The 27,345-nt window shown below is 43.0% G+C and overlaps 1 protein-coding gene across 4 annotated transcripts in view; it reads left to right on the top strand.

Moving 5' to 3' along the window:
• The window catches only part of LOC134629582 (SLAM family member 7-like), a 37,936-nt gene extending 16,521 nt beyond the window's left edge, over positions 1 to 21,415 (top strand). For 2 of the 4 annotated variants that reach the window (XM_063477048.1, XM_063477047.1), the window contains 5 exons: positions 9,067 to 9,360; positions 9,437 to 9,553; positions 17,883 to 17,944; positions 18,506 to 18,670; positions 19,350 to 21,415. In XM_063477048.1, the coding sequence (XP_063333118.1) occupies positions 9,067 to 9,360; positions 9,437 to 9,553; positions 17,883 to 17,944; positions 18,506 to 18,619 (587 nt within the window). In that variant the 3' untranslated portion in view covers positions 18,620 to 18,670; positions 19,350 to 21,415. Of the gene's footprint in view, positions 1 to 9,066; positions 9,361 to 9,436; positions 9,558 to 17,882; positions 17,945 to 18,505; positions 18,671 to 19,349 lie in introns of those variants that run through there. The other 2 variants (XM_063477049.1, XM_063477050.1) reach the window with 2 other exon arrangements.
• The last annotated feature ends 5,930 nt before the right edge of the window (positions 21,416 to 27,345 follow it).

The following is a 27,345-nucleotide window of genomic DNA, read 5'->3' on the forward strand; positions in this document are numbered from 1 at the left end:
TTAGCATATTGTGATAAAGTTCATTATTTCCTGTAATGTACTGATAAACATTAGAATTTCATATATTTTAGATTCATTACACACAACTGAAGTAGTTCAAGCCTTTCATTGTTTTCATATTGATGATTTTGGCATACATAACTCATGAAAACCCAAAATTCCTGTCTCAAAAAATTAGCATATCATGAAAAGGTTCTCTAAACGAGCTATTAACCTAACCATCTGAATCAACGAATTAACTCTAAACACCTGCAAAAGATTCCTGAGGCTTTTAAAAACTCCCAGCCTGGTTCATTACTCAAAACCGCAATCATGGGTAAGACTGCCGACCTGACTGCTGTCCAGAAGGTCATCATTGACACCCTCAAGCAAGAGGGTAAGACACAGAAAGAAATTCCTGAACGAATAAGCTGTTCCCAGAGTGCTGTATCAAGGCACCTCAGTGGGAAGTCTGTGGGAAGGAAAAAGTGTGGCAGAAAATGCTGCACAACGAGAAGAGGTGACCGGACCCTGAGGAAGATTGTGGAGAAGAACCGATTCCAGACCTTGGGGGACCTGCGGAAGAAGTGGACTGAGTCTGGAGTAGAAACATCCAGAGCCACCGTGTACAGGCGTGTGCAGGAAATGGGCCACAGGTGCCGCATTCCCCAGGTCAAGCCACTTTTGAACCAGAAACAGCGGCAGAAGCGCCTGACCTGGGCTACAGAGAAGCAGCACTGGACTGTTGCTCAGTGGTCCAAAGTACTTTTTTCGGATGAAAGCAACTTTTGCATGTCATTCGGAAATCAAGGTGCCAGAGTCTGGAGGAAGACTGGGGAGAGGGAAATGCCAAAATGCCTGAAGTCCAGTGTCAAGTACCCACAGTCAGTGATGGTCTGGGGTGCTATGTCAGCTGCCGGTGTTGGTCCACTGTGTTTTATCAAGGGCAGGGTCAATGCAGCTAGCTATCAGGAGATTTTGGAGCACTTCATGCTTCCATCTGCTGAAAAGCTTTATGGAGATGAAGATTTCATTTTTCAGCACGACCTGGCACCTGCTCACAGTGCCAAAACCACTGGTAAATGGTTTACTGACCATGGTATTACTGTGCTCAATTGGCCTGCCAACTCTCAGAATCAGAATCAGAATCGTGTTTATTGGCCATGTATATGTGCAGACAAATACAAGGAATTTGGTTCCGGTAGATGGTGGCTCTCAAGCACAGCAATGTAAATCACACACACACACACACACACACACACACACACACACACACACACACACACACACACACACACACACACACACGTGTCTATATATACATTACACATGCATACACATACATACACAAAGCTGTGTAAACCAACTATAAATAACTAATCTAAACTTATATACATAAAATACAGAAATGAAATGAGGTGGAATGAATACTACAGAATGTACACAAGGTGCAGTTGCAGTCTGGGAGTGGGAGCAGTGTGACAGGTCAACTATTTAGAAGGGAGATGGCGAGGGGAAACAAACTGTTCCTGTGTCGGGTGGTCCTGGTCTGCAGGCTTCTGTACCGTCAGCCAGAGGGCAGCAGATCAAAAAGTCTGTGTCCAGGGTGTGAGGGGTCTGTGATGATTTTCCCTGCCCGTTTCCTGGTTCTTGAGAGGTACAGATCCTGGATGGAGGGCAGAGGGGTGCCGATGATCCTTTCTGCTGCCCGTACAGTCCGCTGCAGTCTGCTCCTGTCCTGTTTAGTGGCTGCACCATACCAGACTGTGATGGAGGAGCACAGGACAGACTCAATGACCACAGTGTAGAACTGGATCAGCAGCTCCTGTGGAAGACTGTACTTCCCCAGTTGTCTCAGGAAGTACATCCTCTGCTGGGTCTTTTTGAGGATGGAGTTGATGTTGGTCTCCCACTTCAGGTCCTGGGAGATGGTGGTACCCAGGAACTTGAAGATCTTCACAGTGGATACAGGGCTGTCTGATATGGTAAGGGGGGGCAGAGTTGAGGGATGTCTCCTGAAGTCCACTGTCATCTCTACGGTTTTAAGAGTGTTCAGCTCCAGATTGTGCTGACTGCACCAGAGTACCAGCCGCTCAACTTCCTGCCGGTATGCAGACTCATCACCATCCTGAATGAGCATCATCCACCGACCTGTTTGCCCGGTAGGCAAACTGCAGAGGGTCCAGCTGGTGGCCTGTAATGTCCTTCAGATGGGCTAACACCAGTCGTTCGAAGGATCTCATGACCACAGATGACAAGGCGACAGGTCTGTAGTCATTCAGTCCTGTGATGGTAGGTTTCTTGGGAACAGGGATGATGGTGGAGCGTTTGAAGCAGGATGGAACTTCACACAGCTCCAGGGATCTGTTGAAGATGCGGGTAAAGATGGGAGCCAGCTGTTCAGCACAGGTCTTGAGGCAGGAGGGTGAGACACCGTCTGGTCCGGGGGCTTTCCTGGGCTTCTGTTTCTGAAATAGTCGGCTCACGTCCTCAGTGTGTATTCTGAGTTTCAGGGAGGAGGAAAGGGGGGTGAGAGGTGTGATGGTGGTCGTTGAGTCTGAAATGGGGAGGGTGGTGGTGGTCGTCTCAAACCTGCAGTAGAATGTATTTAGCTCTCCTGACCTGAACCCCATAGAGAATCTGTGGGCTATTGTGAAGAGAAAGTTGAGAGACGCAAGACCCAACACTCTGGATGAGCTTAAGGCCGCTATCGAAGCATCCTGGGCCTCCATAACACCTCAGCAGTGCCACAGGCTGATTGCCTCCATGCCACGCCGCATTGAAGCAGTCATTTCTGCAAAAGGATTCCCCACCAAGTATTGAGTGCATAACTGAACATAATTATTTGAAGGTTGACTTTTTTTTGTATTAAAAACACTTTTCTTTTATTGGTCGGATGAAATATGCTAATTTTTTGAGATAGGAATTTTGGGTTTTCATGAGTTATGTATGCCAAAATCATCAATATTAAAACAATGAAAGGCTTGAACTACTTCAGTTGTGTGTAATGAATCTAAAATATATGAAAGTCTAATGTTTATCAGTACATTACAGAAAATAATGAACTTTATCACAATATGCTAATTTGTTGAGAAGGACCTGTATATAATGGTGGTTTGGCAGTCTGCTGTCTCTCCTGTGGGTTTGTTTTCAGACAGTTCTGCAGTAAATCTCCTCTCATCACCATCATCATGTTACCTGTAGTTGATTTAACCAGTAACACAAATAACTTGAGACAGGAAGAAAATCTGTTTCCTTGTAGAGGAAGAAGAAAGGCTTCCACAGAAGTTGAGGTTTTGAGTCCACAGAGCTTCACAGGAAAGATGTGACTGAGCACGTTTAGACAAACGATTGAACAGAACAGTCAGAAGCTGCTGGTTGAAGGAAACAAGCACAAAAAGAGTTTGTGTTGATTGTGAATCAGAGTAGCTCACCTGAAATCCAAAGCTCTGGTTACCGGCTTGATCGCTGCTTACCCAACAAACAGACCCTTACAGTTCATATGGGGAGGTGTGGGCCACATGGTCTACAACAGACAGTGTGGGACTTTACTGCCACCAGTTGGTATGTAGTACGCACCAGAATAATCCTCAAAAAGAGAGGTCGTTTTAGCTCCTCCCTTTTTTACAGGAGGTCATAGCAGAGCTGATTTTGGCAGATTTTTACTCCACATGTTGGTCCAAACACCAAAGCGTCTGTGTTTTTATCATGTCTGCCACTGCAGGAACCCTCACACATGCACACACTGTTCCTTTGTTCAGTGTGTTTGTGCTTCTTTGCTGCACAGCTCTCACCGCTGTCTCTTCCCACACTCTTGTGGTTGTTACACAAACACGTTACCGCACTATGCCCCTGCCCTCAAAGACATCACATAAAATACTATAGAACAAGCAGTATGTGTTAGTAAATAGAAGATGTCCTGACATCTTTCACTTCCTGAGTTCTTGTTCAGATCAGTGATATCCGGTTTAAGATCGGAATAAGTCGCTGTCTCTAATCTGCATTTTTATGGTAAATGGCCTGCATTTGTATAGCGCTTTACTCAGTCCCTAAGGACCCCAAAGCGCTTTACACTACATTCAGTCATTCACCCATTCACACACACATTCACACACTGGTGATGGCAAGCTACATTGTAGCCACAGCTGCCCTGGGGCGCACTGACAGTAGGCCTACTGACCACCACCAGTAGGTAAACATGGGGTTAGTATCTTGCCCAAGGATATTTGGCATGCAGCCTGGAGGAGCCTGGGATCGAACCACCGACCTTCTGGTTAGTGGCTGGCCTGCTCTGCCACCTGAGCTACAGCCACCAATTTTTATGACAGTGAAATTAAAAAATGTTCTCTTATTTCATCTTCCCCACAATAGTCACATTACTCTTTATGGGGCTCCCTTTATTATAAATAGTGTGCCAGCAAACATCCCTGTGAACGCCCACAGTGGGCAGGTGTTGTTGAACAGGACAAACCACATGTGTTTTCTATGGTTTTGCTATCTCTTGGGTGGTTTTGAGACTGGGACGTCTTCTTGCCGAACCTCCAAACTTTGTTAGTCTGTTACCAGGGCTATGCTAGCTAGCCTTGTTTTTAGCCTGTCTGCTAACTGTTTGCTGCCCTGAAGCTACGGCTGTCTGTGGGCTTTACCTACTGACATACTTTTACAAGATGATACCCGACAACTGAAGCAGGACCTTAGGATGAAGGACGAGCTTATCCTGGAGTTTTCATCTATGGCCACCACGCAAGCTAACCACCTGGCTTCTCTACACATCTCAGTACAGAAACCTGCTGCCCGTTCACTCGGTGCTCAGCCCCAGCTGCTCACAAACCACTTTCCACTGGAACCAGTTCAGCCACATCTACAGGAGGGCCAGTCGTCTCAGTCGATCTCTTATCTATGTCTGATGAGATGTGACCGCTCCTCAGGGGCGAGGTCAAAGTCCAGAGTCTGCAACCTGCAACCCAGATGTGTGGGTGGTGGTAAAGGACAATAAGGGTCGTACTCCATCTACATCCTCACTAAACCTGACGACACTCGGCACTGAAGAGGGGAATGGCTGACTGACAGGGATGCCTCACTAACCTCACTCGTCAGCCTGCCAATTCTTGTGATTGGCTGCCGCAGCTGTGTCCTCTCCTGGGCTCCCTTGCCATTACTCTTCCCAGTTACCTGGCTATAGTGCAAACACCTGCCTGACACCCAAGCTGAGCATCCAGGCTTTTCTCTCCAGAGCACTGCTGCCATTCCTCCTGTTGCCTCCACAGCTGCATCTCCAACCTCAAATGATGTTGAGCCCCCGAGGTCCACATCATCTGCCATCTCCTCAAAGCCATGTCTGTCCACAGTGTGGTTGTTGGCACCTCCAACATGGTGGCCATGCCTTTTGCTATTATGGCGCCTGTGTGGAGGATTACTCTGACCTGCTCTGTAGATGTAGAAAACTCACCACAAAGCCTCAGCACTAGTTGGCTCTAATGAATGGTAAATGGCCTGTATTTGTATAGTGCTTTACTAGTCCATAAGGACCCCAAAGCACTTTACACATCCAGTCATTCACCCATTCACACACACATTCACACACTGGTGATGGCAGCTACATTGCAGCCACAGCCACCCTGGGGCGCACTGACAGAGGCGAGGCTGCCGGACACTGGCGCCACCGGACCCTCTGACCACCACCAGTAGGCAACAGGTGAAGTGTCTCGCCCAAGGACACAACGACTGAGACTGTCGGAGCCGGGGCTCGAACCGGCAACCTTCCGATTACAAAACAAACTGCTAACTCTTGAGCCACGATCACCCTAATCACTTAAAAACAGTCAGTTGGAGACCCTCGAACAAGGTTTTGTGCACCTTGTGAAGAGTCTGCTGGACACCAGAAAGTCTGCTGGTGCTCTCCTTGTTTGGTTTTGTTCAGCCATCTGCATCAGCTGCACATTTGGCTGAAGGGCTGCTGCAGGAGTAAAGACAGTCCTCCAGCACCCTGAACTTTTAAACAAGACCCCCTTCACCCAAACCTCTGGGGTTCAAGTAATCTGCTCACAATCATTGAACTAACCTTTCACTCATGTAGGACTGAGCCCAGACCAGCGTGTCGCCTAAAGTCATGTTATCATGCTATTACTGATATTTTCTCACCATCACTACTAAACGGTGTCACACCTGCTAACCTGCATAACCACTGATACCACGACTTCACCTGTTTTCTCAGTCTCAAAGTCGGCCACCTCTTTATTAACTCCTGCGATTATAAGGAACAGAGAGGAAAAACTCCGATGTTTTCCATAGTTGTGCACCCAGACTCAGTACTGATCTGCACTGTGATGGAGTCTTTATAGTGGAGGAACACCAGTGATTTATAAGGATCATCTAAACTGTGTCCCATTTAATCCTGGTTCTTTTAACTCCTTCAAATTTCTAACCATTAAAATTCAACATGAAGATCCAGTTTACTGTGTTGTAATCATCCATTCTTTTCCACTTACCCTTCCAGGGTCACAGGGGGGTGGAGCTTATCCCAGCTGTCTTACACCCTGACAGGTCGCCAGTCTGTATGAGGGCGTGTTGTAATCTATCGACCTCCCAAATCCTGCAATAATCTCCTGAATTAATTCTTTAATCTCCTCTGACCTGTAAATATTTATTTTGATCAAATCATTTAATTTACATATTAATGATTTATTTAACTGCCCTGATACAGAATTTATTAACATTACAAAAATCATTTTATTTAGTGCGACATGTTACTGGCCCCAAACAACAGATCTGGGTTTTACTCTCAGTTCATCTCTAAATTCCTTCCACATGTCTGAGCTGCGATCACACGTTCATGCTCTTTGACACAGTTTTGTATCCACTGTTGTCTAAATCTCACATCTTTAATGAGCACTCAGGTTTTCTGCTCTCTTTTCTTTCCTTACTGCAAAGTCAGATTAGCACCAATCATGAATCCTTCCCCCTGGATCATCACATCAACAGAAAGTGCAGAAAAGCTGCATGTAGATGGAAGAAGCCTGATCTCCATGTTCATTCTCCTTATGAAGGAGTTATTGATCACACCAGCTCATCAAAGACGTGAAAACATCTCATGTTTGATTCATGAAAACCAGCTCGGGGTTCGTGTTTGACGCCATCAGCATCCTTCATCCTCCTCATTCTGCTTTCACTCCCACGTCTTCAGATACTGTGAAACGTTGCAGAGCTCGTCATGCACGCCTCATCCTGTCAGTGACATCATCTCTCCTACATCATTTTCTTTTGTCTCTGGCTGATAAATCATCATCTGACTGCATTCCAGATTACTTTAAAGCAGCCGGCGTCTTTGCTCTACTGGAAAAAACAATCCCACTGTTTCAGATGTTTAATGGCCGATTTCCAAACTTGTTTGTTTCCAAAATCTTTTAAAAGTTGTTGTTTGTCAGCTTCTTCAGCTTGTTGAAGGAAACATCGTCAATAAATTCCAGTTACAGGCAGAAACAATGTCATTAAAGTTACTAATGATACTTCTGCACTCGAAGGTGAAGACATTTGTTTCCTGCTCGACGTGTCTGCAGCCTGTTTGATCATGCTGCTCATCGCTGCTGCTGCTCTATAATCCTTTTCTTCACTTTATCAAAGCGATACTTCAGAATTCATATTAATCAGTGTGAGTCCTCGTCTGCACCGCTGCTGTGTGGAGTCCCACAGGGATCAATCCTTGGACCAGTTAATGGTATCAGTGAATTCTCTGTTGCTACACAGACGACACACAGTTATACTTTTCTGTCAGCCTCAACACCGACAGCCTCTCCTGCCTCAGTGAATCCTGATCTGACGTTGCCACAAATGTCAAAGCTCCTCCAGTCTTATTTCCTTCATCTCAGAAATATTGACCAAAGTGCTGCTTTCATAAAGTTTAAATGCAAAGAAATGAAACCAACAGTCTGTCAGTGATGTGAACATGTGCAGCTCTGTGAGGCTTTCCAGGACTGACTGTCTGGAAACGTGTTGACCTCCTTTGTAGATGATCACATCTTCACTCTATGACAGCAACTCTTCACTGCGTGTTTCTATTCTGTGATGTGATTGTTATGTTCTGGCTTAAACTGCCACGTTTCCTTTTCTGCTTCCTGTTTTTCCTCTCAGTGCCCACACTGCTGTGGCAGACCTCACTTTTCCCAGCTGCTAGATCAGTGTTTCCACCACAGTCTTCCTCCTGCTGCATCCAGAGCCTGACCTCAGCCCACAGCTGAATTTACCTCCCTGCTGATTTTGACCTTTGTCTAATCAAACAGAAGAGCTTAGACTGTTCTGTGTTTGGATCTGTAAGATATAACAGATAAAGATATCCTTAATACAATAGTTCAATGGTTTTGACCAGAGAAGCCCCAGTAAGTAAATAAAATAGTATTCATATAGCACCTTTCGAGACAGCCATCACAAAGAGCTTAAAAAAGAACTAAAGGCAAGTTTAAAAAGATGAGTTTTTATTTGTTTCTTAGAAGAGACCGCTGAGTCCACGGAGCTCAAACTCAGAGGGAGAAAGTTGCAGAGTGTGACGCTGTGACAAAAGCTTTGTCTCCTTTAGTTTTCAGCCTTGTGTGATGTAAGCAGACCATCATCTCCTGCTGGTTTGGCTGCAAAGGTTCAAAGATGGAAGCTGCTACAACCTGTAGATGTTCCAGCGAGTTTCTGCTTACAAATGTGAACAAGGAACAACTGTAATCCAAACATGATGAAATGAATGCATGAAGCATGTGTTATTATTTATTATTTGTATAATACATGATTTCATTTCAGTGTTACACAGCAGTACTTCACTTAGCAATATTTCTCTTGTGATAAAAACACGATCGAATCAGAGAAGCCGACGTTATTCAAAACAGTTTTTTGTGAGGGACAGCCAATAAGAAGAAGGCTGGTATGGGGTGGGGCTAAAAATCAGGCAAAGCTGCTTCGGTTAAAAAATTAAAATTTGAGCCGAGCAGTTTCATATTAATGTTCACTGACTGCATTAAAGCAATTATAACCAGAGCTCTGCTGTCCTGAAAGTTAAAAACGTTTTTCTGATGTTAATTTTTATTCTCCATCAATTTTCGTCCCCAGACTCTGTACCGACTCCTGCAGTGAAGAAAGTGAGTGTGAGCTCTGAGAGCTGCTCCTTACTGTGTTTGGTGGACAGAGAGACCACACTGCTGTGGTTTAAAGACGAGCAGATACTGAACCAGAGCAGCTCTGCGCTCTCTCTGCCTCTCACTGTGCACAAACAGGACTTCAGCTCCTCTTACAGATGTGTGGCTGCAAACCCTGCAGAGGAGAAAACTCTTCCTGTCCATGTGAAAACGACCTGTGGAGACACCAACAACAACGACACCAACAGCTCGACTGAACCAAGAAACTGTGAGATTATTTCTAACTGTCATTTTTAAACATGTTGTTCACTGTGTTTGCTGACATTTGATTTCCTGTTTGACAGATAACATCCTCATTATAATCTTCTGTGTCCTGTCGGTTGTGATGATCGTACTTGCTGCTTTTTTCATCAAGTCAAAGTGTCTTCCCCAAAGCAAGAAGACAAACAGACAGGCACAAGGCAGGTATTTATTTTCTCTTCTTATTTTATTTGCGTCTAACCTCTTTGGAGCTTGTAGGTCTAAACCTTCAAGGCAAGATGGCGCCAGCAGCATGCACGGCGACACGTCAGTCAACTCTGCTAGCTTCGCTTTGGCTTTCGCTAGCCTTATCCTTTTCTATTTTATCCCAAAATGCCCTCGCTCTGCGTGTGTACAATCGCCAGTTACTCTTAGAAATCAAAGCATCGTATGACCTGGCTCTTAAACAAACAGAGACAGGAGATGATTATGGGCCTCCTCCACCACTTTTTGAGCCCTGTATTCCGGTTTATCTGTGCCAACACTCCTACACCACTTCCTGGAAGAAGCGCCCAAGGAAACGAGGAAAGCGGGCTGGTACACTCATCAAAGTCCGAGCTCTTCTCCGTGCTTCTCGTGGAACTACTGAACCAGCAGAGTGCATCTTTAGATGGATCCTGCCTGTTGTCCCTGGAGCTCCCACGACACTTGATCCCCCGTTCTCAGCTTTCTATTTCCCTAAGCGGCCTCGGACCCGTGGATGCGGTGTGGACCACAGAAATCTTCGCACACTTAACCGAGCTGGAACATCTGATGTTAGGATCTACGCTCTCCAAATGGCTTTACTAAATGTAAGATCATTAGCAAACAAGACGTTTGTATTAAATGACTTCCTAAAGTCACAACAGTTGGACTTCTGTTTCTGACAGAAACATGGCTTCAACCCGGTGAGTCTGTAGCTTTTTCGGAACTGGTTCCTCCTAATTTCTCATTCTTCAGCCTCCCTCGGCCCTCTGGTAGGGGGGGAGGCTTAGCCACCGTGTTCAACGCTCGATTTCATTGCCATCAAACATTACAGCACGACTCATTTTCTAGTTTTGAACTCCAGCTGTTTGAGCTACACCTAAACTCTGCTGCGCCTTTGCTGTGTGCCCTCATATACCGTCCTCCCAAGTTTAATAAGGATTTTATCAAAGAGTTTTCAGGTTTTATGGCTGGAATTGTTCTTAATTTCGACAGTTTTTTAATCCTTGGTGATTTTAACATCCATGTCTGCTGTGACTCTAAACCTTTGGTCAAGGACTTTTTAAATATTATTGACAATTTTAACTTGACCCAGTGGGTTACCGGTCCCACGCATGAAAAAGGTCACACACTGGACTTGGTGCTCTCCCACGGGCTGGATGTGTGCATCACGGAAATATCCGAGTTGCGCATCTCCGATCATCTTCCTGTGTTGTTCACTCTAACGCTGCGCTGCTCGGTAGACAAGCCGTACGCTCCAGCGCGCAAAAAGCGAGCGCTTAACGCTCTAACAGCGCCCGCTTTTTCTGCTGCCTTTATGGATTCTGGAATAATGAACTCCAACTGTAAAAGTGTTTCGGACATTCTTCATTCTACCTGCACTGATATCTTGGACTCTATTGCTCCGCTCAGGACTGTGCGCGCTAAACATTTATCAAAGCCATGGTTGAACGAACATACGCGCTCCCTCAGACGTGACTACAGACGCGCCGAAAGGAGATGGAAAAAGGACAGATTGCACGTTTCCCTACAGATTTTAAGGACTCGTCTTTCTGCTTACCAAGAAGCTGTAAAAACTGCAAAAACAAAGTTTGTCTCAAACTTAGTGTCAGTAAACAGTCACAGGCCTCAGGTACTTTCTAATGTCCTTAATCGTTTTCTTAGTTCACGTGATAATGCTGGAGTCATTTCTTCACCAAGTATGTGCGATGATTTTTTAGCATTTTTTAATGCTAAAAGATTCTATCGATTCTATCGATTAGGGCTCTTGTCTCGTCGTGTGCTGCTTCAGATCCGAGTCTTTCTCCTGTGTGCTCAGCTGTCTTAGAGCAGTTTGATCCCGTCTCCCTTAATGACTTGACTGCGGTAGTTAGTAACCTAAGATCATCACGCTGCCCCTCTGATTGTCTCCCTCCAAGCTTTTAATACTGTTGGGCCTTTTATCCTGAGATTAATTAATATGTCCCTTGCTACAGGCTGCATTCCATCATGCTTTAAACAAGCTGTAGTTCAGCCTCTTCTTAAAAAACAAAACCTGTTCTGTCCAACTACAGGCCCATCTCAAAGCTTCCTTTTCTGTCTAAAGTCTTGGAGAAAGTGGTCTACCTACAGTTGCAGGCCCACCTTGATTTTAATATGATCTCTGAAAAATTTCAATCTGGTTTTAAATCACTACATAGCACTGAGACGGCACTTTTAAGGATTTTTAACGATATTCTTTTAACTCTGGACTCTGGCAGCCCTGCTGCCCTTTTACTGTTGGACTTGTCAGCAGCTTTTGACACGGTCGACCATGACATCCTGCTATCACGGCTAGAATTTCATGCTGGCCTAAAAGGATCTGCCCTACAGTGGTTTCGGTCCTATTTGTCAGAAAGGTCTTTTTATGTCAATATGGGCCCCCACAATTCCAAAATAGCCCCTCTTAAATACGGTGTACCTCAAGGCTCTATTTTGGGTCCTGCCCTGTTCGCACTCTATTTGTTGCCATTGGGCTCCATCTTCTCGCGGTACAGCATTTCATTTCACTGTTTTGCTGATGATTTGCAGATTTATCTCCCTTTAAAAGCAGGGTCATACCATCCCCAGCTCTTATTACGCTGTCTTGACGATGTCAAACAGTGGTTGTCATTAAATATTTTAAAGCTAAATGAAAATAAAACTGAGGTTGTCATTTTTGGCACCTTTAATCATATCGACAGCACCCTGGGCGCCCTTTCCTCGTATTGTAAAACACATGTAAAAAACCTCGGTGTCTACATTGATGGTTCTTTTAAATTGAATAAGCAGGTGAGTGCAGTAGTTCAGTCCTGCTTTTTTCAGCTAAGACAGCGAGCCAAGGTAAAGCCATACCTCCCGGCTAACGTCTTTGAGCGTGTTATTCACCTTTTCTTACTTGCAGATTAGACTACTGCAATTCATTGTATTATGGTCTAGATCAGGCCACCATCCATCGTCTTCAGATGGTTCAAAATGCAGCTGCTCGCCTGCTAACTGGTACCAAACGGAGAGAGCATATAACCCCAGTTTTAGCTTCTCTACACTGGCTTCCTGTCTCCTACAGGATCCAATTTAAAGTTTTACTTTTTGTTTTTAAGTCACTTAATGCCCGAGCCCCTCCTTACCTGTCTGAGCTCCTCTCTGCCTATGCTCCAGGAAAAACCATGAGGTCTAGCTCAAAATTAATGCTGTCCATCCCTTTATCTCAAATCTCGTGGTGATAGAGCCTTCTCTGTGGCAGGTCCCAGACTCTGGAATAGTCTCCCCCGTTAAATATTAGATCTGCACAAACACTTGATGAATTTAAATCATTACTAAAGACACATTTTTATGCCCTGGCTTTTAACACACTATGATCCAAGCATTTTGGTCTTATTTGAATTAGTTTTAGTTATTGTTTTAATTCTTTTATTGTCCTATTATTTATTTTTTTATTTATTTTTTTATTGTTATTATTGTATTACATTGTTGCTTTTTAATGCTATTTTTATATTGTTAAGCACTTTGTGCAGCATCGGCTGTTTGAAATGTGCTATATAAATAAATTTGACCTTGACCTTCAGATCCAGATCATATTAGACCAAACTACATTTCAGCCCAGCTGTAACACATCTGTATTTAACTGTAGTGTGACTGACTTCAGTAGAGTCTTTGTCCTGTTAGTGAACTATGAGCTGCTTCCAGTGCATCACTATCAGCACTAAGAACAGGCCGCTGAGGCTGACAGCTTGATGCTGCCATGTTGTGTCAGAGAGGATCTTCTGGTTCATACGAGCTGCTTCAGTAGAAACATGCAGCTGTCACTGTGAGCGCTGTGTGTGATCACATCTGACTAAACCTGACGAGCCAAGCTTAGAGCAAAAGTTAAAGTGTCATTTACTCTGTGAGAGAATTTTCTGCAAAACAATGAAGTCATTTAAATCTCCATTAACATGTAAACTGTGCGTCTTATATATGACAACAGGAACTGACTGAAAAGAAAGCAAACACGTAGTGAAGGTAAACCTCTGTTCACTTCAAAACTGTAAATGCTTCTGCTCATTAACTCCTTTGGGTCTGTCGTCGTTTGTCCTCCTGAGAACAAAAGTATTGAATCCACTACAGAGGACGTAATGAGCAGGCTGGTCTCAGGAGGACACGGCCCACTCTGGACTCAAGTACTAAAAGCAGGATGTGGGACTCTGTGAGGTTGTGTGTCGGGGTCGTAGGGTTTTTGTTCCAGAAGCTCTAAAACTGATTTTGGGTTTCATTGTTAAGCTAACGTTTGGTTTCCTGTATCTAATAATACTGAGGACTAATCGTCTTCCTGTCTGTGTGACTTGTTCTAACTGTGACTTTCATGTCTTGTGAGATTATTGGGTCACTTTCAGAGTTAAGTGTGACGGTATTCTGGTCTCCATCTTTGTGTCTTTCCCGTTTCTTCCCCGCTGTGTTTTCAAACATCATTCCTGTTTTCCTTTTTGACACAGTTCTCTCGTGTTTAGTGTTTTTATCTTCATGTCTTCCTGCTTCAGTGGTTGTTGTCCATGTTTTACTTTGCAGTTCTTTCTTTCTACAGTCTCATTGTCTTGATTACCTGCACCTGTGTCTCGTTCCCCAGCTGTGTCCACTTCCTGTTTGATCCTGTGTCCATGAACGGTCCTTTTGTTTCTTCGTAGTTTTGATCATAACATCAGTGAATCTGTTTTTGTGCTTCTGGTTCTGATAGTTGTGACTCTTCTTCCTCTCAGTGCTGCCTGCTCACATCAGCGATGATTACAAGTCAATAACCTTAATTGATACTCTCCCTCTGTGGGAGACGTGGATCTGAGAGATCTACATCAGGCAAACTTTATGTGATTAATTTGATCCTACTGTACTGTAAAGAGGACATCCTGGACTTCCAGTGATGCTACATTTGTGGGGATTGATTCAAATACAAGGACGTCTGTTTTCAGCAATAAGTGATTGTTTTATGTAGAGATTATGTTTCTGTTGTTAAAATCCAATAGTTTCTTTACCTGAAAACTTAAAAGGTTTTCAGAAATCTGCAGTAGTTTGAAGCTTTTCCAAGCAAAACATTCACTCAGTGTCGTCTGTGTGTGGACAGCAGGACTTTCATACTTCAGGAAGCAGAGGAGGGCGAGGCAGGATGTAGGGTGGAGGAGGGTCAGACGTTAATGCAGGAAAGTGAAAGAGGACACGCGAGCATTCGAGGAGCCAGAGCAGCAGCAAAGTAACCGCACCCACCAACTGTTATCAATAAGAAGCAGTGTGTGAGCTCTGAAGGCTTCTGGGCGTTATCATGTGGTGAAGGGGAAGAAAGAACGTTTTCAGCTGAATTCACACAACTGATCTATTGAATAATCTATTATTAAAAGTACATTAAACTGTACCTTTCACTTTGTTATCAAATCGATCGTTACTTTAGTCTCTCTCATATTCTGTGTTGCTCCAGTTTGAAGCAGTGAATATTTCTGTACAAACACTTTTCTCTCCCTGTGAAATCAGCAGCTGGACCTTTGGCTGCGACACACTGTGAGACAAACTGCACACGAACAGTTTGTGTGTTAATGATGTTTGTTGAGCTGATAGAAAGGCTGCATTTTAAATTACCTGACACAACATGTTGCTCCCTTTATGCTCGCTCCTCTTCTGCAGGACGAGCTACACACTGAAGTACTGAGAGTAACAAGTCTGTTTTTTAGAGGCAAATGTAGACAAACCAAAAAAATCCACTTACATACAGTAACAGAGTATTTGTACTTTACTTCCTGGCTCTGATGGTGAAAGTGTTTCAGTCATGACTGCTGTTGGGTCTTCAGTGTTTGTTAATGTTAAACTGTTATTGATCATCATAGTTGTTACCTCAGCAGACTGATTACCTGCAGACTATAATCACACAGTCAAAGTATTCAGCCAATGAAAAGTGTCAAATTCATGATTTTTTTATTAGAGTTGAAAAGTTTACCTGAGGTTTGAACTATAAGAATGAATGAAAATAATCTCCTCTCATGTCAGCTGTCAAGTCCAGGCAGTTTAATCTAAATCACAAATTTTAAACAGAAGCTTTAAAATGCTTTAAAAATACTCACATTCAGTTTCCAGTGATATAAAAACACAGATTCTTCATACAGAAGCCTGTGAAAGGTGTGCTGTGTTAGACAATCAAAGTGAGTTATGACGATTTACAGTTGTTATCTTTCCATCATCAGGATCACTTACCAAACATCAGCAGTCAGCTGTTACACAAAGCTGGTTGTCGCCTCATGAGGTGTGAAAATAAAGAACTCAAACATGAACATTTGATATAAAATCCTGTTTTAGGAGAAAATAAAACAGAGATTTGACACTTGTGGGGAAACTTCCCTCCTACTGTCCACACAAAGCTCCAAGGACTCTTCTGGGAATGGCGACTCTGTTTTATGGAGACCTGACTGATCATCAGGCAGTGACCTCATACCTGCTGATCTCTTACTGAGGTGATTTACCTCAGAGGCTTTGGTAATACTGAACACCAGGTTAACCCTGCCATCACCCGACTATGATGAAATCCTGCTTCACAGACCTTAGTTGGTTTGCAGTTCTTCCTCCATCCTGCTGTTTAATGGTGGTTGCTAAGCAGCACCTTGGTGACAGTAGTAGTGCATTAACTCCACCAGGTGATTTGATTTGATCTGATTGTGTGATTAATCAGAGTAGATGGCAAATAATCTTTGATTGAGAGCTTTGATGTAGCTCAGCTCAGTGGTGGGCACATAAAGAGCAAAGCTGTGGCTCCTCAGAGGTTCCACACTTTCTCTTCTATAAGGTTTGCAGCGCTGCAGAGTCACACTCCACTGATGCATGAGAGTCAAAGTTCATACCTGAAGCCTGCACAGAGCTGGTGAAGCAAACCAAGAAGAGGAGCAGGAGAGGAAATAACACTTGATCGCAGACAGGAAGTCTGTAGATGAAGTTAGAAGACTGTGTGAGTTTTTAACCTTCGGCTCGTTATCAGGTGTCAACTGGCTGCTGAGTCAGTAACCTCACATCATGCTGCTTTTAGAAACACCCTGTACATGCACACTGGGTACATGAATATAGATACTTATTTTTACCTTTTTAACTCATGAATTTAACACTTTGCTTAAAATTTATGCAGGCTGTTGATTAGTGTTAGCATCGGTTCAGCGTTGCTGCTGTATTATTGGTAATTATAAGAGGAAGCTCATTTTAATTAAAAGCAGAGGGGAACGTAGAACTTCTTCTTTTATGAACATCATAACATCTGCCAGATGTTACATGGAGGTGAACACAGGTTTTTCTGTACTCCTGTTCTTTGTTTTTGCGACGGCTGTGGGAGTTTTAGAGTTTGCTTCAGGCCTCGACGTGTCTGTGCTCGCTCAGCGTTTGCAAGAGTCAAACGCTCATCTAGAGTTAGCCAAGCGCACAGCACAGGTATGTTTGTGAGTCTGAAGGTCATGTAAGGGTTGTGTATCTTTCCTTTGTGCATCCAAGCACCTGAAGTGTTTCTATGACCACCAGTGTCACCTTCCTGATGGAGGATGTGATGCAAACAGAGTTGCTATGGAGACATTTGTTTCCCATGAACATGAATCTGTGTGGATTCATTCTGGTTTCACTGAGACTCGTTTTATATACACATGAATAACTGAATGCAGTGCTTGGAACACCTTTCTCTGCTGGTTCAACTTCAGTTTTTAATCAAGAAAGTTGTATTTAACAGTTTGTGCTGACTGGTGCAAACCTTACAGAGTCTTTGTGTGTTATTGTTTCCATGTGCTCTCATTTTCTGGCATCAGTTCAAATCCATAGCTGCAGGCAGCAGCAGCTGTCTTCTCATGGAGATTTCTAAACTAAAGACTCCACAGGATTGTAGGGAGAGCTGTGATGGTCAGAAAAGCCAGCAGAGGTGTGGCTGATGTGGTTTACTTTGTAACAGGATGGAATTCCACACAGTTTTCCCCATTTTCCAGCATCCTCTTGTACTTTCCCAAACATTTTTGCTGCCCTGGTTTCCAGGTTATAGTAGTAACCTCCAAATCAGCCCGTATTGAGCCTCGTTCTGTCACATTCACAGCTTTGCTTTGGTTCGGTTCTTTTGGGTTTTTTAGGGGTTTTTTAGGGGTTTACTCGTGCATCCAACGGGATTTTTGACAGTTTATTCCTGCTTCCTCTTTTTTCTCCTCTGGACCATAAATCATCAGAAGCATTTTATTGCATCCATGACCTGATTATTTTCTGTTCTTTCACTTTTTTGTTTCACTTTTTCTTGTCAGTTTGTGGTTTTAAAGTGTGTTAACTTCAGCTTTGTATGTTTTGCAGGCCCCGCAGGCACGCAGGAAGAGGTCCAATATAGTGAAATACAAATAAACAACAACAGACAGGTTGGTGATGTTTCACTGAGAAACTCTATCATTAGCAGCTGTGCTCATCCGGCCGGTCTCCATGGCAGATGTCATCATGTGTCTGTTAGCAAACATGCTGTGTTTGTTCTCACCAGTTCCTGGAAACTGAATGCAAATAGCACCTGCAGCACCTGTGTGCGAGTGTGTGTGTGTGTGTGTGTGTGTGTGTGTGTGTGTGTGTGTGTGTGTGTGTGTGTGTGTGTTTGTGTGCGTGTGTGTGAATGAGACTTTCAGTAGGAAGGTGCTGTGTAAGTATTCCATCTACCATAAATGTTCGGCTGGTGTAGCGTCTGCGTTTACAGCGTTGTTTGCCTGACATGAACATTTTGGAGAAATCCTTCTTTTTTCCAAGGAAAATAAAACAATAACCTTGAAGCTCATTTCCTGCCATTTATTGAGTCATGCTCAGTAGCCCTGTTTACATCAGCAGAATGGACTGTGATAACAGGAACGCCCTGATGCTGTTACGGGAACAGCAGTATCTGTTTCATCTCTTCCACTCTACTCTGTTATCTGATGCCTGTATTTTCTCCTCTCCAGGGGGAAAATTTACCAGAGTCATCAACAACGATCTACCACGCCAACCTGACCACAGTATACGATAAGCTGGAGGTCCATCGCATGATCACGGACAACGATGCTGAAAATACCTGAGACCACACGAGAAATTCCCAACTGACAGTTTCCAGAAAGAAAAATTTTCAGGTTTTTTTTTTGTTTGTTTTTTGACTGAATGAGTTGCTTTCATTTAATTTATATCATTTCATTTATTTTATGAACTGCATGTGCCTCTGCGTCACCCTGTTAGATTTCTGTTATTGAGTCTCACATTTCAGTTTAATTCACAGCAAAGCTTGTTTTCACTTCCTGCAGCTAATAAAAAGTCTGTGCATGAAGGAATTTGGGAAATGAGTCAATGATTTAAAAACAACTAACACACTCAGCTCAGGTACAGCTGGACTGGTTTCATAGTTAAAGCTGTCGACTGAATGCAGCGAAGCAGCCATGATGTCCAAACATCGGCTTTGTGTGAAAGAGATCAACCAGGTTCCACTTTTGAGTTACACAATTTTGTACCACAAGACGTGCAGCGAGTCAGTCTTTACATGTTTTCTCCATCCAGTGTTAAAATTATCTTCCTTGTTCAGCCCAGACTGTGCAGGCTGATGGTGGAATCTCACCAGAACTATTGGCTGATACTTTTGGTGATTTATGTTCAGACTGGTTCCCAAAAACCTTTCATCCTTCATGTTTTCTGTCTTGTTCTCCCACTCCTGGTTTTCTCTCTGTGTGTTTTCTTGGAAATATCATAACCTCATTTTGTAAATAAACCTGTTCAAACATTTCTATTGCTCAGCATGTGGGTCCTTCCTTCTGCCTGCAGACTAGTGTTACATGCTGCTTGTCAGGTGATACTCCCATAAATCTATCCCCTACCCTGGATGCTTCCATTGGTCCAGAGCCGTCCTCTGGTTCTCCATCAGCAGCAGTGGATCAACATCATCTGGAACCTCTCTTACAAAAAAAAGACTTTTTTCCAATTGAGAAATGTGTAATAAGTGTTGGGAAGGTTACTTTTAACATGTATTTCACTACAGATTACAGAATACATGCCCCAAAATGTATTTTGTAACGTATTCCGTTACGTTACTCAATGAGAGTAACATATTCTGAATACTTTGGATTACTTAATATATTATCATGCTTTTTACAACTACATGAATGTCCTATTGCTATGTGATTTATTACTATTACTGAAGGTTACTCGCCATACCAACTAGATGTTAAAATCTTAATATAAATGAGTAACAGTAGGTGGACATTAGGTAAGGCTGCTCTTTTTGCAGCGATCTCGTATAGAAAACTATTCTGCGCGTATATAAAACAGGTCCGCGGCTCCGAACCGTAGTAAAGGGACCTCTGGCTAATACGTCGGGTTCGTGTCGGGCTCGTAGCTGAAAACTAGCTTTACTTTGTTGTCTGGGTCAACTTTGCTAGCAGAGACAGAGAGAGGTGTTGAAAGGCTCCAACTGAACTTATTGTTTCAGAGGAAAACATGAACACAGTGTACAGTCGAGTCTTAATAGCTTACTTATAGCTGGGCTCGTCAGGCACTCTTCTTGGCTGCAGTGGTTATTATTATATTTACATGCTTCATACATGCGATGCCTGTAACACTCTGCCTATTGCCTTCATATTAAATCATTTTTTGAACAATAATTTTAAAAAATATTTCTTCGTGTCATTTTGCAGCCACAAGTAGAGGTGACATGAGCCGTGAGATTGAGACACAGACATTAGAGCCTCTTAATGCGTGTTTTGTCTGGGTTACCAAAAATAGAGAGGGGACAGCCTGACATATGAAACATGAAAATACCGCCGTGTAATCCATTTATTTCAACAAAGTAACTGTATTCTGAATACCACCTTTTTAAACGGTAACTGTAACGGAATACAGTTACTCATATTTTGTATTCTAAATACGTAACGGCAGTACATGTACTCCATTACTTCCCAACACTGGTAATAACCATATTGAACATTACAAGAACACTCAGCAGCACCATCTACTCCTTAAACAGGTCCAACCAGGTCCGGTCAAAGCAGCTCTGGAGCCGTCTTCTCAACAGTCAACAACATAGTCCAGCCAACTCTCTGCACCTCATATGTCCTCGCCAGCTCACTGTAACACTGCTGAATACTGAAATGTCTGACCTCAATCAGAAATCCATCCATCTGCCAATCAGACCCTCTTTTCTGCTGACTCAGTTAAAGCCAGCTTACACCTCACCTCTGGTATCTGTTCGTCTCTCAGCTATAATAACTGCACTCCTGCACAATCCAGTGATTCAGTCGCTTTAGTCCTGCGTCCAGTTTTTGCTTTGTGTTTAAAATCCTGGAGGAAACGGCTCCTGAGGTTCATGCTCACCTCTCTGCCAGTAACCTTCATGAACAATAACATGTGGTTTCCGCCTCCTCCATAGCACAGAAACAGGCTGGTAAATGTCAGCACCCAGTTTATTCTCTGAACTCCCACCCAAGGATCTAAACTGGGGTCTGTTCTGTTTGTCATCTATCTACTTCTTATTGTCATATCTTCCCCTTAATATCAGTTCAACATTATTAATCATTAGTTATTAATTATTTAATTAATATTAATTAATATTTGGTGGTTTTATACGTTTTAAGCTTTGGTTTCTGTCCTGTTCTGGAGCTAAACGTGACCACTGATGTTCAACAACATTTATTAGTTTATAATGTCCTAATCAATAATACACCTGTGCCTGTATGATGTCAGTTTTACTTTAATAATGTCTGACAGCTAAAATGTTTTTTTTCTTCTGCCCACATATTCTGTGATATTCTACAAACATGTAATTAACATGTAACTAATGACACATGAATTTATTTATATTTGCATGCCAATAAAGACTGAACTTATTAGACTGTTATGGTGAAGTTGGTATTACTGATAACGCTGCTACAGATACTGAGTGCTGCTGGAAAAGAGCATTTTTGTGGTGGACTCTTAACATCAGAGGTCAGTAAAACAGGAAGTGAGCTCGTTTGGAAGATACCAAATGACTTACTAATTAGGTCTGAGGATTTTGGTGCTGGTTAGGTAGCAGTGCACATGGTTCTGGTTGGAGACCCTTAACGCCCCTCTGGTCGCCCTCTACATCACACTGGATGGAGGGACAGCGACTTTCCCCTTAAAGTCTGCAAACAGCTGATATCCAGGGGAAGACTCACAGGGTGAAGCATGAGTTGCTGTGGGTGTAATCTGATCATGAGTGACACACTAATGAGGAATGCACAGAAACAACTCCTCTGAATTATTTATCAACAGCTGAGCACAGACAGGGAGAGGCCGAGTTTATTCTCGAAACACTGCAGAGCCGATGATCTGTAAGGCTGCAGATATCAGGCTGTAAATGTTTCACCTGGAAAACTGAGAACAGGAAGTGTGGAGTTTGTTTTCAGCTACTTTATTAAATCCAAACTCCTCTCAGCCACCATCAGTGTTACAGGTCATGAGCTGATGGCAGGAGGCACAGTCGATGGGATAATGTTACCGACGAGGACAGGATGTGATGTACAGGCTCTCCCGGTTCATGGGGAACGTTTTGAACCATTTTCTTTGTTCTAATGTTTTTCACCATTTCAACACACATGCAGACATGATGTCTGGCTTCAGATGTGAGAGTCAGTTAATGATTATGTGAAAGCTGGGCTGTAACTGTTCATGTATTATTATTTATGACTCTAATAGCTGATCTGTCTCAGCGACGTATGTTTGGGTTTTTTTGGAATCACGTACAAAAAAGTGTAAAACTGAGTCTGAGTGAAAACATGAAGATCAGAGAACATTTCCTTCAGATTAATGTTACAGTTTCCAAATCCATCACTCCGACGAACCAAAGATATGAGAGGCAGCGACGTTTCCGCAGGTTAAACACTGTGAAATGTGTGTTTACAGGAAGCACACGTGACAGCGCTACAAATATACAGCAAGGCAATCAGAGAAGATGGAGACAAGTAACTATCAAAGTAACAGTTATAATAGAACTGAAAGAAAAACAGGAAGGTGAGAATGTAAACAGTAAACAAACTAATAATCAACCTTTGAATATTTAATAAGAAACAGGAGAGAAACACTTTCTGTGACAGCTTCATAGAGAGAGAACGAGAGAGAACATGAAAACACAGCGAGGCAGCCAGAATAAGCACCTCCTCCGGCTCTTTCTTTGTCTGTTGCAGGGTTATTAACATTCAAGAATGTACCACACCCTACACAATTCCCTCTACAACCCACCCAGAGACCCTCTTTATGGTGTGGAGGGCCTCTGGGGGCTTCACAGACCTGCACACTCACATTCAAACTGTTATAAATCACATCTGTTTGTCACGCAGCTGAAAAGAAACTCTGACATCACAAACACTTGTAATGCTTTTATTTAAACCAAACCTCTGTGCAGAGGGAGATCCTGTAATTGTAACCAGCAGATCTGAGGGGCAGCCCCTCCCTCAGTCCTACACATATATACATTCAGCCTCGACCTTTGGGGGAGGGTCCGCATGAGCTTTAAAACCTGCTATAAAACTGTGGGGATTCCCTTATATGGCAACAACAGCAATGGCTTAACCCTCTTACTAAAATGTACTCACATAAAATCTATTAAACAGTCTTTCTTTGCTTGTATTCATTGTTTTGGTGTAAAAATTGTCACCAGTGAGACGCTTCTGCCCCCTTGTGGTGCTGTGTGGTCATTGCACTGGTGTGCTCTCTCTTTACATTTACTTCATAATAAACTGTTGTTGTGATTAAGTGAATGTAATTGAAAACTGTATTTAAAAAATAAAACATCACAGAGCTTCATTGACTGAGATCACTGAGTGGGCATGTTCATTAAAAACAGAAGCCAGACGTTGATAACTCACTGTCTGTGAGGTCTTTCTTGGCTGAGCTTTGTTATTTCCTATCTGCCTCCTTCCTGTCTGCCTCTTTGTTCCTTCCACGTGCCCTTTAGCAACGACACACCTGGTCTCATCAACACTTCCATTATTCACTGGCTTTGGTTCCCACTCGTCCTCAGATCTTTGTGCCAGTCTTGTTGTCCTCAGTGAGTTCATCCTTTGACTCACGTTCTGTTTTGTCTCCAGCCCTGCCAGCCTACTGAAACGTTCCTGCTCTCTCTCTTCCTGCACCCTGAGCTCATAATAATGAGCTCTCAATGCGGTAACAAAGGTTTATTGTGTGGTGTCTCTTTTAATGTCAGTCTGCGTATTATCAGCTATCAGTATTTAGCTGCTGTGTCACCAGTAGCGGTTTTAGATACGGGCGACACGGGCGGTTGCCCGGGGCGGCATCGTGGTGGGGGGCGGCATCGCGGGCATCGGCAAAAAAATAAATAAATGCTCGTACTCATGCTGCCCCGACATCATGCCAGCGCATATTGGGAATGGCATAGGCACCGATCGGTTTTCTATCGCCCATTTGCTGGGAGTAAGGGCGCCCTCCGTTTGCGAGGTGCGCCTGCTGCTTGCGGCACAGGGAGGAGAGGGCGGGGCGGCGGGGGATTCTCTGGGTGTCTGGAGCAGCGTCTAATAACCAACTCGCAAAATAAAACAAAATAAAAACAAACCAACAACACGAAAACAGCAGACATTATGATACAGACTTATAATTTGCACCGATGTTTTTTCTAAATTCTATACGCGAAAAGTGAGCGCGAGAGCCCTCGGTGCGCCTGCTCGCTGCTGAAGTCAAAGTAAACTTTATTGTCATCTCCGCTACATACAGTCCAGTATATAGAGAGACGAGACGACGAGGCTCCAGTTACAGCAGTGCAAGTAAACAAACAATAAATATAAGAAGAGTAAGAAAATAAATATACACTTTAGGACCAGGGGTAAAGGGATCAATAACAATTTAAAATGTATATTTTATATTTTGTTGATTTAAAGTCTCACACACAACCCGTTTTTAAAGTTTAAAAAAAAGAGAAAGAAGAGGAGGAGTGTAGCGACTTCCACAGTCGCTAGAGGCCGGGGATGGAGCCTGCCTATTTGCCTGACGCGCTGTCAACTGTACGCAATAATGCGAGAGGTGGAATTGTTTGCTTGTCTATTAAAGTGCTTGAAAAGTTTACAGAGCAATGTGATCGGCTCGCGATTCAAACTCTTAAAACATCACAGCTCTAATGCAACAAGGGGAAACTCGTTGTGCTGCGGTCAACAAAAACTACGGCTACCCAGCCCTCCTCTCTGTCAAAATCAAACCAGTGAAAGACACACTGACAACGCCCTCTTAATGTCACCGCTAGCACCCACGTGACTCCCGTTACACATCACCATAGCAACCAAACAAATGAAAACCCAGTGATCATTAAAATTCAATACATTTAATTATGGCTCCTACAAGGAGAAGCGAGCAAAAGCTACAGGTAAGCAGATGTGTCATTGGATAATGGCAGGTCATGTATCCTAAAACATTAAGAATCAGAATACTTTCTTAATCCCTAAGGAAATTATGTGGGTTACAGTTCCTCCAAGAAGAAATGGTAAAAATAGTAACAGTAACAGACTAAACTCCAAACAATATATACAGTAATATAATATTAATTAGTCAGTGTCAATTGTTGATTTGTCCTGTTCTCATTGTATGACGAATTATGATGTCTGTTTGGTAGCCGTTTGCATACTATGCATACTCTCTCTCTCTTCATATATAGGGTCATATATGTGTGTGTGCGTGTGTGTGTATGTGTGTGTGTGGGGGGGGGTGCGCCAGAGGGCGTGTTCGCCCGGGGCGCCAAACAGGCTAGGACCGCCACTGTGTGTCACAGATGGAGGTGAGCGGGATCAGTGTGAGGCTGGGTGAAATGATTTCACACAGTTATCTTTAAAAATAGTGAACAACATAGTAAACAACATAGTAAACAACATAGTAAACAAAGCCTGCAAGGAATCACGAATCCAGCGTCATTACTAAACATCAAACAATACTTATATGCACAAATAAGAAGAGAAAGTGGGGGCTGGCGTTATTACTGGTTTGACACCAGTAACTGACTAATATCATCTTCACTGATACACAAATGCCAAGTAAGTCATCAACGAAAAGTTGATCCATCACCAGTGCAGTTACACCGACTTTTATAAATGTGACTACAGTTTGAAGAGCTCACTCAGTGCTTTAAATCATTTGTTCCACTAAGTGAGAAAAGTTGACATAAATTCATGTTGGTAATAAAAGAGCGGGGGCAGAAGGGTCTACAGGTCAATGAAACTGACGATGCTTTTACTGCTTTGTGCTTGTTTTCATGTTACTCCACAAGGTCAGTGAAAGAACAAAGGTGCTAACCCCTGGACTAAAAGGAAATGGTCCAAGTGAGCGAGGTGCTGATTTTCAGATGGCAGGTCTACATCTACTCTCAGAAAAATTATGGTTCTTAAATGGTTCTTCAGATGTCTTCATGGTTCTATAAAGAACCATCATACGTCAAAGAACCTTTTTATTTTGTAGATGGTTCTTTAGCTATTACAAATGGTTCTTTAAAGAACAAAAGGTTCTTCATGCTTAGCTATCTAAGTTTGATGGTGTAAAATAGCATAAATATTTGTTCACTATAATGAGGCTGTGAATTATACTGCGTGTTTTGTTTGTGTGCATGTGTGTGCGAAGGGGAAGGGCGGGTTTCGTGGCGATTACCCTTTAAGAGCAGATGGTAGAAAACTGAACATTCAAATAAAAGTTAGAAATACTTGCTTAAAAATATACTGGCGGCAGGAGTGGGGGCCAAGCCTAAAGACCCTACCCCCCCACACCCCTAACCCTGCAACCCCACTTATCACAAATAATGTGGTAATAGAATATGGAATCTATTATTAAGCCGTTTATGAATATGGTAAGTTAACAAACAGTAGACACAATACACACATTCAAATACTGTACTTTAGTTTTAAGTTTCAATAAACTATTACTATTTTCTGCTTCAAGGCATTACTTTTAAGAATTATAGCATAATGATAATAATAGTTGTTGTGAACTTTACAAACCACCCAGCAGTATGTAAAGTCAAGTTATAAAATAAAATAAGTAAATAACAATTGCACAACAGAATGTCAATATCAATGTCAACCAGGAGATGCCGGACTAGAGCAGCGCAGATACTGAAGGACCCGTCCCATCCTGGCAACAAACTGTTCCAACTTCTGCAATCCGGTAGAAGGTTCCGCATCATCCGGGCAAGGACAGAGAGACTCAAGAGGAGCTTCTATCCTCAAGCCATCCGGGCCCTAAACACACACACACCCACCCTCTCACATCATCTATAATTGACTGAGACAGGACTCTCTTCCAGACACTCTAAACCCAGGCACAATGTACATTTCAAATTCCTTTAACTTTAAATATGTTTATATTGTCTATTCTGTAAAATAGTCAGATGTCTATTCTTATTAATGTACAGAATCCACCTGCTTGCTGCTACTACTGCACATTCACCCAATGTATATACTACATATATATATATAATGTTCTTCCTTTACCCCCCCCCCCCCCCCCCTTTTTTTTTTTTGCACATGTCGAGGAGCGTGTCAGGATACATTTCACTGTGTGTTATACTTGTATAACTATGCATGTGGCAAATAAAGAACCTTGAACCTTATAATAATGTAACATTTTGTATGCATAATGTTTAGTTTTGACAAAGCACACTGCTCAGGTAAATGATCGGAGTACTTGTTTATCACTGAGCAATTTATCAATATGTATGTCGAGCCAAATAAATGAGAGGGAGAGAGAGTGACGTTAGAACACGTCGTACGTTGGGATGCGCATGCGCAGACAGATCGCGCGAGCTGCGGGCCTTGAC

This window comes from Pelmatolapia mariae, linkage group LG6, assembly GCF_036321145.2.
Source record: "Pelmatolapia mariae isolate MD_Pm_ZW linkage group LG6, Pm_UMD_F_2, whole genome shotgun sequence".
In the NCBI taxonomy this organism is placed as follows: domain Eukaryota; kingdom Metazoa; phylum Chordata; class Actinopteri; order Cichliformes; family Cichlidae; genus Pelmatolapia; species Pelmatolapia mariae.